Here is a 9,983-nt window from a genome sequence, read left to right as displayed (position 1 = left end):
GACTGAGGGAGGGATCAGCATCAGCATCAACACACTCTACAGTGTTGATGCTCTACAGGTGACGCCGGATCATTTTCCCGCGACACACCTGACTCTCTAGTGTGCCGCGGCGCCCCGGGTGAAGACCGCTGCTGTAGACGGTGGGAGGAGGGACGACTGAAGTGGTGGATGACTGGATGAGTGGAAGCAGATGCCTGAGCAAATGAAAGCTGAGGGGGCGGCTACATGTGTTGGACAGTTTGAGCAGGTCTGCAGTGGTCAGTGAGAGACCTTCTGAACTTGACCCTGACAACGCTGCCCCCTGACCTCTCCCGGCTGAACATCTGAGTCTCTCTCGGTCTGATCTCTCATTTTCTCCGCGATGATGGAGGAGGGATCTGCAAACCTGTTAGTGGCTGATGAAGCCTGGTGCTCAGTGCTGCGACGGAGGTGTGAAGAGCTGATGGGCCTGGAGGCGTCACTTCACACCTCTGCTGTGAGAACCAGGAGCTGCTGAGCCCTCCTCTCACTGAGAGCTGGCTGGCTGTGTCCCAGAGCTTCTCTGCAGGGAGAAGAACGTGGTGAAGGCAGCGACAGTGACGACCGCAGGGTTTTGGATGATGGTCACGGGCTCCCCTTCATCAGCACCAGCCTGAACTCAAACTGAGATTTGACGTGGAAGAGCGACGCTTCTTTAACACAAGCTTCCTCCTCTCCGCCTTGGATGGAGTGGACCGGGGCATTTCTTTGGTTTTCTTCTGCTCCCGGAGGCTGGCTGACCTCTGTCCAGTGTGTGGTGGCGGTCAGGCTCGGGGCAGCATGAACCCGGCGTGACCTCCCGGTGACCGAGGTGAGCGGCCGGGATCTGGCACCTCTGGGTGAACACCCACCCACGCTGAGACTCAGAGCGGGCAGACCGCCACCTGTCTGGACTTCACCGAGCGTTGACCCTGGCACGACCCGCCGCTGCTCACACACACGCTCAGACCGGACTCTGGAGGTCCGGCTGAAGTCGCGCAACCCTGTTTGGCTCAGCGCAGACGTCAAGACTGTGTGTGTGTTTGTGTGTGTTTGTCTATTGTCGTTGGGACCAGTTTAGAGAAAAACACCTCCTTGTGAGGACATTTGGAGAGAAATACGAGAATGTGTGTGTGTGTGTGCCTGTGCCAGAGAGAGTCCTCGCAGGCGTCAGGTCAGGTGTGAAACCAGGGTCACCCAGCAGGGGGCAGTCATTTGGAGCCCACTGCCAGCGATGACATCACTAGCGTGTGCTGCTCCTGCTGTGGTCACATGACCTCCGCTCAGCATGTGTGTCAGTTGGCCGTGGTCATGTGACAGGATCATCCTGGTCTTTATTCAGGTCTCCACTGTGGCACAGCTAATACACGCACGGCTACAGTTGCTCACGACGACGACACGACCTAACCACGATCTAAGCCCTGCCCCCCCACACACACACGCACGCGGGGCCTCAGTCACACCACAACATGACGCATACATCAAACTTCATATCAAAACCACTAGGTGTCACTGTTCCTGTCAGAAGACGGCAGAGTGGAGCAGCAGCAGCGACCAACAGAGAAACACGTGACTGGAGCTGCCGACCAACAGGGCGACGCTAGAGGAAGGGACGTAGGGATGGAGGAGGAGGAGGAAGAGGAGGAGGAGGAGGAAGAAGAGGAGGAGGAGGAGGGAGAGGAGGAGGAGGAGGAAGAGGAGGAGGAAGAAGAGGAGGAGGAGGAAGAAGAGGAGGAGGAGGAAGAGGAGGAGGGAGAGGAGTGGAGGAGGAAGAGGAAGAGGAGGAGGAGGAGGAAGAGGAGGAGGAAGAAGAGGAGGAGGAGGAGGGAGAGGAGGAGGAGGAGGAAGAGGAGGAGGAAGAAGAGGAGGAGGAGGAAGAGGAGGAGGGAGAGGAGAGGAGGAGGAAGAGGAAGAGGAGGAGGAGGAAGAGGAAGAGGAAGAGGAGGAGGAGGAAGGAGGGGAGAACGAAGAGGAGGAGGAGGAAGAGGAGGAGGAGGAAGAGGAGGATGAGAGGTGAGCAGGAGGAGGAGGAGGAGGAGGACGAAGAGGAGGAGGAGGAGGAAGAGGAAGAGGAAGAGGAGGAGGAGGAAGGAGGGGGAGGACGAAGAGGAGGAGGAGGAGGAGGAAGGAGGAAGAGGAAGAAGAGGAGGAAGAGGAAGAGGAAGAGGAGGAGGAGGAAGGAGGGGGAGAACGAAGAGGAGGAGGAGGAAGAGGAGGAGGAGGAGGAAGGAGGAGGAAGAGGAGGAGGAGGTCATCACGACGGCTCGGCTGGTTGGTTCCATCCGCTCGGCTCAGGGAGCAGGAACCAGCTCCAACACTGACTGGACTCACACTCTTGTACACAACAGTCAGGACACAGGAACTACTGTGTGTGTGTGTGTTCATGTTTTGCTGGGTTTATGAGGACCCAGTCTTGACAAGCTTTTGGCCTCAGGTTCAGGTGAGCCATGTGTTTAGGGGGAGGGAGAGGCTGGGGAAAGGGTGATGGCCAGGAGGGGCCCTCACAAGGACAGCAAAACAAATGTGTGTGTGTGTGTGTGTGTGCGTGCGACTAACACTGGTACAGGAGCTGAGAAGGAACAAGGACAAGTCCACGTAGGCCACCAGATATAACAAGTTCAGTCCTCTCTGCCGACGACAGCTCGGCCTTTTGAGCCCCGCCTCGCTGGACCCGCCCCCCCACCCCCGGCCGCGGCAGGTTTGGCGTCTCAGGAGAGGATCTTCTCCCGGGTTTCGGGCAGCTTGAGCGCCAGCAGGCCCCCGCAGACGAGCGCGGAGAAGGCGAGGAAGATGGGGATGATCTTGGTGACCCCGATGAAGGCGGCGAAGATGAAGCTGGCCAGGATGGCGGCGAACTTGCAGACGGCGTTGAGGATTCCGAAGGCAGTGCCCCTGCGGAGGACAGATCCGGATCAGAGGCGTGTCGGCTCCAGCCGGGGACGGCTGCTGGTCAGGTGGCGACTCCTCATGTCACGCCACAGTTACCATGGTAACAAATAAAGACCAGAGTTCCGGCCACTAGTGGGCAGCACCAGCTGAGAAGTGGGAAGAGCAGCGAGGACCGGAGGTGCTCAGCCTGGGCAGGAGGAAGGTGCCGCGGCCAGGAAGTAGGACTGACATTTGAAGGGTCACCACCTCCTGCTAACCAGGAAGCAGAAGCAAGCGCGCTGGCTCGCAGTAGCGGCGGCACACAAGACGGGACTTTGTGCGGCTGCGGGACACGTCTCTCAGCAGACGAGAGCGGTCTTTCTCAGACGTTCCGGGGCGCACTGGCGCCCCGTAACCCGCGAGGCCTCGGCAGCTTCCTGCCAGGAGTGTGCAGCTGTGTTTCACCGCAGTGGGAGCGGAGCACGTGCGCGGCGTGTGTCGGCACCTTCTGGACGACGGGTACAGCTCCACGGAGATGACCTCCACGCCGTTCCAGGCCGCCACGCTGACGGCGTAGAAGAGACACTGCCAGCAGATGACGGCGCCTTGGCTGAAGCTCAGCAGCAGCAGGAAGGTGCAGGCGGAGGAGGCCAGCATGGATCCACCTGCAGAGGGCAGCGGTGAGCCGGGGGCGGCGGGGGGCGGGGGGCGGGGCCCGGGGCACTCACCGATGATCCGGATCCTCCCTATTTTGTCCATGAAGAGAGCGGAGACGATGTTGCCCGGCAGCACGGCCAGGCTGCCCAGGAAGCTGACCATGTAGATGACCACGTCGTTCTCCTCCTGGAAGTTGAGGTGGCAGCCCTTCTTGGGGTGCAGGAAGGTGCTGTTCTCCATCCGGCAGTCCCTGAACTTCTCCTGCCAGAGGTCTGGGCGCAGGACATCCAGCCGGTCAGCGGCGGCGCCGTTGCCCGCCCCGCCCTCCTTACCTGTGTTGTAGAAGACGGTGTTCTTGATGGTGCAGTTCTCAAAGAAGGTGTTGGTGGATCTGATGTCCTCGAAGTAGCAGTTCTGGAAGAGGGAGTCCTCAAACTTGACAGACTTGATCTCGATGTTGGCGAACCTGAGCAGAGCGGGCGGTGAGGGTGTGGGGAGTCCCGTGCCGGGCGGGCGGGCACCTACTTGTCATGGATGTACTCTCCCTCACGGTGGACCTGGTTGACCAGCGAGAAGTTGAAGTGGAAACGCTCCACTCTCTCTCTGTGGAAGACTCGCACCCTGGACTGATACTCTTCATACTGCATGTACTTGATCATGTCGGGGAACCAGACGCCCAAACCGTGGTAGCTGCAGAGACACGGGGCGGCCGTCATCTTCATCATCATCACCACCATCATCATCTTCATCATCATCACCTTCATCATCATCATCATCATCTTCATTACCATCACCTTCATCATCACCATCACCATCATCACCTTCATCATCATCATCATTACCATCACCATCATCATCATCATCATCATCATCACCATCATCATCATCATCATCATCACCATCATCATCATCATCATCACCATCATCATCATCACCATCATCATCATCATCTTCATCTTCATCTTCATCTTCATCATCATCATCACCATCATCATCATCTTCACCATCATCTTCATCACCATCATCACCATCATCACCATCACCATCATCACCATCATCACCATCATGGCTGGGGTCTCACCTGAAGGCCAGACAGAACCACACGATGACCAGGAACAGACCCTGCAGTCGGAGCTCTGGAGCCGATAAGGACATGATGTTGGCCATCACCTGGGAGGGAAGCGAGGGGGGAGGGAGGGTCAGTTCCCAGCACCAAGATCTGGAGCAGGAACACCCCACACCTGCTGCAGCATGGTCACGTGCCGGACCGTCCAGCGCTGGAAGGCGGTTCCGGTGTCGCTCTGGATCTCGATGAACTCGTCTTCCTGCGTCTGCGGGGTCTTGATGTTGGTGACCTGTTCCACAGAGAAGTGAAGATGCTCACATGCCACTGAAGAACTCCACAAGTTAGATCCAAGCTGAGCCCGAGCTGGTCTGAAGACCCCACAGAGTCCTGTTGCTGCGGCCGCACGGTCGCCTGGCCTGAGGTGGCTCTCTGCAAGCCCTTTGGTCCAGCTGGACCTTGACCTTGAGAGGCCACAGAGCGCTCGACAGACTGCTTCCCTCCACGGTTTGACAGAGCACGCAGCTGGAGGGTCAGACCCGTATGAGCCAACACTTCCGTGACCTGTGACCCGAACACTGACTCGCTCTCTGTCCTGACCCATGTGAAAACACAGCCGAGCAGGAGGAACCTACGGTGAAGACTCTCTCCGGTTCACCCTTGGCCTTCCAGTTGGTGTCGTGCACCTGCCGCAGGACCATCCAGGCCTCGTCGTGCCGGGCGCTCTGCGGGACAAACACACGCTTGATCATCCCCACCGTCATGGTGTGGGGGGCGCTGAGCCCTGTGTATTTGCAGAGAGCAGCCGTGCGGTCGGAGGGACGGACAGTGACCCGGGTCTCTGGATCTCACAGCCCCTCGACAGCTTTGCACCACGGTGGGATTTGGCAGTGGTGGCTGATGACTCGGCGGCTTTGCCCAGCCGGTGAGTCGGTGGGCAGGGAGCGGAGGAGGCCCCGGAGCCGCTCGTCCGTCATGGGTCCACTCTGCTGCCTCCTGCCCACCTGCTCCTCAGCCTCGCCAGTGTGCGGGTGACTGCGGAGTGAGAGGTGCCTGGGCCCGAGGACAAAGGGTCTGACCTCCAGCAGGAAGCGAGGACTCTCAGGCATGAAGACCACCCCGATGAGAGCCGCCAGAGCAGGGAAGAGGCAGACCAGGATGAAGAGGCGCCAGCTGTGCATCTGGAAGTCCGAGCCGATGGCAAAACCCCAGCCTGCGGGCGAGAGAGAGGAGCGGCAGTCAGGTGTGTCAGGAGCAGGGCCTCTCTCTCCTGCCTCTCTCACCGTAGTGCGGGATGATGCCCCAGGCGCTGAAGGAGGCGTAGAGCCCCCCCAGCATCCAGAACATGCAGAGCCAGCTCAGGTGCTCCCCGCGCTTGTCCATCTGCAGGAACTCGGTGAAGTAGGTGTAGACGATGGGGATGGAGCCTCCGATCCTGCAGGAGAGATGTTCCGCGCTTCGCGTCACCCGACCTCACAGGGGGCCCGTGGCCGCCACTTACCCGAAACCAGAGCAGAACCGGAAGAAGAGGAAGAAGCCGTAGCTTTGGGCGAAGCAGGACAGGAAGGAGAAGAGCAGGTCGATGGCCAGGACGTAGATCAGACACTTCCTGCGGCCCATTTTGTCGCACAGGCCCCCCCACACCAGCGCCCCCACCATCATGGCCACGTAGACCAGCAGACCTGCACACAGGACGCGCAGCTCAGCTCTGCCCAGCAGGCGGCGCCGTTTCACTCAGAGACAAGCGGCGGTTCGGTCGTGATGGAGCGCAGCGCTGAGGTGGACCTTCAGGTGCTGCTGAACGACAGGGTCCCACCTCCTCTCCAGTGTGCTGGAGCCCACAGAACCTTGATGCATGTCCTGAAGTTCCAGGTGGTCTAGTCGACCCCCCCCCCCCAGCTCTGACCACAGCCGCTAAGCAGCTTAGCAGCACGTGGAGGACCACCTTGCATTGGGGTCTCCACACCTGCGTCATTTTCTGCTCAGAAAACAAGTTCTGTTTTCTTCTCTTGACGTTGCCTCAGTGCTGTCAGGTCCTGCTGTGGAGTCCTCCTCTCAAGCCAGTGTTTCTCCAGATGCCTTCTGGTCAGACCAATCACAGACCCTGAGGTGACTTGAGGGATGTGGAGCTCTGGAGGAGAGAATATAAAAGGTTGTCCTCCTGGTCGTGGGGGCAGCAGCCAGCACAGAGGCCTGTGCTCGCCTCTGTCCACAACCCTGCTCCAGACATTCCCTCAGCTGCGAGGCCTGGCTCCTGGAGGAGCAGAGCTTCTCCCTCCAACAGAGTGTGGACACACGGACGGGAGGCGAAACCACCGACCAGAGCTTGGTCTTGTGGCTCAGCCTCCATCCTTCCCTCACTGAGGAAGATCTTCTCTCCAACCTGAACCATGCTTGTGGTCTGAGACTCTCCAGGCACGGTCAGGAGCCTGGGAAGAGACTGACTCATGATGGTCTCAGGAGGAGAACATGAAGCCACCTGGCGGCTGCTGACCAGAGGAGGAAGTGGAAGCTGGGGTCACCTGCTCCCGTCTCTGCTGTCACTCACCTAGAAGCCCCTTGTCCGCGTTGGAGATGCACATGTCCTTCTCTGCACTGGGCAGGACGAAGCCCACCACGAAGCCGTCCACCCCGTCCGCCATCAGCGCCAGGCCCAGCACAAAGAAGAGGGTCCACTGGAAGCGTCCGTGACCACAGTCCTCCATGATGGCCTCGTACTGCTCGGGCAGGTTCTCCTCCTCCTCCTCCGGCTGCTGGGCCGCCACGCGAGCTTTCCTCTTGGCCTCCAGTCGCGCCGCTCGCCGCGCCTCCTTGATCTCGTCGGGGTGGGGGATCCCCTGGTACTCGCCCTCGTACATCTGCTCGTCCTCGTCGGCGCCCTCCGTGGCGTCGCTGCGGGCGTCCTCCTCCTGGGGCGGGTAGTCGGTCTGGTATGGGTAACCTCCATCCTGGGTGTAGGCGTAGTCCCCGCCCTCTGTCACCTGAGGGCTCACGTTGTTCTGATAGGGGTCGTCCATGGTTCCTGCCGCGTGTGCTGAGAAGATCCTGATGCAAAGATGAGCTCACTGCTGCAACATCATCCAGTGAGCGAAGCCTTTCTGCAGAAGTCACTTCCTGCCGCTGGTGGGAGGCTGGAGCAGGTTCTTATGTGGAGCCTGATCCGTGGAGAGCCACATTCTGGACCTGCAACAGGAGCGAGAGGACACCTGAGCACCAAGCTGCAGCCGTGAAGGAAGAAGGAAGCACCCGCGCCTCAGCCGCCTGTCGCCCCACAACTCTCCTCTCAGTCCGTCGCTCGGTGTCTGTGTCTCCAAGGATGAAGTCCACGCAGCCTGAGTTTGTCTACCTTCCCCCAAGTGAAGGAATGAGGAAGCTCAGGAACCTCGGGGACAGTGATGGCTGAGGAGTGATGGAGCCGGCCAGAGATGGGCGGGGCCACAGCGGGGTCACAGGGTCGTGACACTCCTCTGTCAGGGAAGACGTTTTTGCTCGCCACTCTCGCGAGTCAACGGACACATTAGAGGTGTGTATTCCTACAACGGGCAGAGCGATGGCAGGTCACCAAGCTCCAGGCCTCGTGAGGACCGCAGCGTTGAAAGAATGGCGCATGGCAGTGAACCACAGTCCTGAGACCCGTCCACTCAACTAAAAACCCTTGGAAACATGAGCACGAGTTTGTCTCTGTGGCCCCTGCGCGAACAAAGTGAAATATACATCATACAGAACTATCCATCAGGTCATTAGAAGGTGGAGTTTGGACCGGATGTCGCAGGCGTGTTCCTGCGCTGCTGCTCACGGTCCCGCACTGAGCCTGGCCAGGCGCCTTCACGCAGCAGCACTGCCACCTAGTGGTCATAGGAAATACTACTACAACTCGGAGGCGGTGAGAGGCCAGTTGTGTCGACTGAGCTGAATCAAAGCGATCAGTGAAAGGATATAAACTGACTCCAACAAAGCGGAATAAGTCCGGTGTGTGTGGAGTGTTGGAGCACAGAAGCGTCTGGAGCTCAGAGCTGACCCCAGGTGCGGGGCGCAGGTGGACCCTGAGGGCCCAGAGACGCTGCAGCTGCCGAGCCACTGATTTGGGCTCTCGTGCTGTGCTTTGGAGGCCGGATGATGCTGTAATCCAGATTAAGAGAGCAGTTTTATGGTTTTGTCCTTGCTGCCTCTGGAGCAGACTGAAAGTCAGGAAGCGTGTCAGAGGTGGATTAGAGAATCTCTCTGGACTTGATGTGGAATCAGAGGTGACTGAAGCACCTTCACAGCTGCCGCTTACGTAAGAGGCGCCGGCTCGCGCCTCACTTCCTGTTGAGGGGGGTCGAGGTGGAGCCCTCAGTGCAGTCCAAATGAATGAATGAAAGGGTCGCGTCGGGGCACCTGGCTCTGTGGGCACAACGCCGTCTGGTGAGCCCTGCTTGAAGTGAGCCGAAGGTTCAGGTCAGGAAGCGTGCGAACACACACACAAACTGGTCTCTGACTCAGACGCCACGCTGGCCAGACTTGACTCCTGCGAGAGGGACGGCCGCAGCAGGGGGAGACAGGAAGTGGCATCATCCTGACTGGCGAGCAACTGCTGGACGGATCCTGCCAGTCGCTGCCGTCAGGTGGCAGTGACTGGGGCTCAAGCGCCGACGGAACACGATCCCCCGCGACGCTCTCTGACTGACCCGTGAGGTCAAAGGTCATATTGCTCACGACCGTTCAAACACTACGCCAGTTCGTCAACCAAAGCCACAGCTTCTGCGAGCCATCGCCAGAACCGAGGGTCCAGACTGAAGCGGGTCGGAAGCGCTCAGCTGTTCCCAGGTCAAAAGTAGGAAGTGGAAATGAACTCACCGGACTCATCTTCTCCTCGACGTGAAGCGACTTCAGACTCTCCGAACCGGACAAGTCACTGCTTCATGTTCAGAGGCGCAGAGCCGACACGGAGGCCGTGCTGCAGCCGAGCCACAGGGATTAGCGTCCAGCCTCACGATCCCCCGCCCACTCCCGCCCGCCTCACCGGGAGACTCCCCTCCCCCCGCCTCCCGGGCCCATCTTTGAGGAGGGACCGGCTCCTACTCCGAGCGCTGCACTGGCTTTTTTGTGAATCAGAGGCACTCTGAGGTCAGAGGTCACCGTTACAGAGAGAAGTGGAGGAGTCGCTGGTTCTGAAGCCCCACACACACCTGCTATAGTGGCTCCAGCCAACATGCTAACAGTAGCAAGTGGGTCGTGGCTGGAGACATTCTCTGGAGCCCCTCAACTCAACAGGTGGAGCAGCCACTGGGGATGGTGACTGGTGGTGGGGTTTGGCGTCTCTCGTGGGCGCGGCGCCTTCACCTGGACGCTGGAGTTTGCTGCACGACTCAGCGTGTTGCAGTCAACCATCTGTCCAGCAGGGAGGTCTTCAGGTCTC

General features: G+C 59.3%; 1 protein-coding gene across 1 annotated transcript; it reads right to left on the bottom strand.

Annotated features, from left to right (window-relative positions):
• Positions 1-2,378: 2,378 nt before the first annotated feature.
• Positions 2,379-9,566, bottom strand: LOC128759535 (synaptic vesicle glycoprotein 2B-like). Its single transcript, XM_053866568.1, has 13 exons — positions 9,422-9,566; positions 7,134-7,768; positions 6,087-6,267; positions 5,869-6,020; positions 5,665-5,798; positions 5,221-5,310; positions 4,764-4,877; positions 4,604-4,692; positions 4,048-4,212; positions 3,855-3,988; positions 3,594-3,794; positions 3,371-3,530; positions 2,379-2,889 (listed from the first exon to the last, which is right to left on the bottom strand). The coding sequence occupies exons 2-13, from the start codon at positions 7,600-7,602 to the stop codon at positions 2,706-2,708; spliced, it is 2,073 nt and encodes a 690-aa protein (XP_053722543.1). The 5' UTR covers positions 7,603-7,768; positions 9,422-9,566; the 3' UTR covers positions 2,379-2,705.
• Between the last annotated feature and the right edge of the window lie 417 nt (positions 9,567-9,983).

This window comes from Synchiropus splendidus, chromosome 5 (assembly GCF_027744825.2).
Source record: "Synchiropus splendidus isolate RoL2022-P1 chromosome 5, RoL_Sspl_1.0, whole genome shotgun sequence".
In the NCBI taxonomy this organism is placed as follows: domain Eukaryota; kingdom Metazoa; phylum Chordata; class Actinopteri; order Syngnathiformes; family Callionymidae; genus Synchiropus; species Synchiropus splendidus.
This window is presented reverse-complemented; position numbering and strand designations above follow the sequence as displayed.

What these genes read in the sequence shown, in the direction of transcription:
- LOC128759535 (XM_053866568.1), bottom strand. Translation starts at nt 7,602, where the DNA reads ATGGACGACCCCTATCAGAACAACGTGAGCCCTCAGGTGACAGAGGGC. An exon ending in ACGTGACCATGCTGCAGCAG is followed by an intron (nt 4,693 to 4,763) that starts GTGTGGGGTGTT and finishes CTTCCCTCCCAG; the next exon opens with GTGATGGCCAACATCATGTC. An exon ending in AGGGAGGATCCGGATCATCG is followed by an intron (nt 3,531 to 3,593) that starts GTGAGTGCCCCG and finishes TGCCCTCTGCAG; the next exon opens with GTGGATCCATGCTGGCCTCC.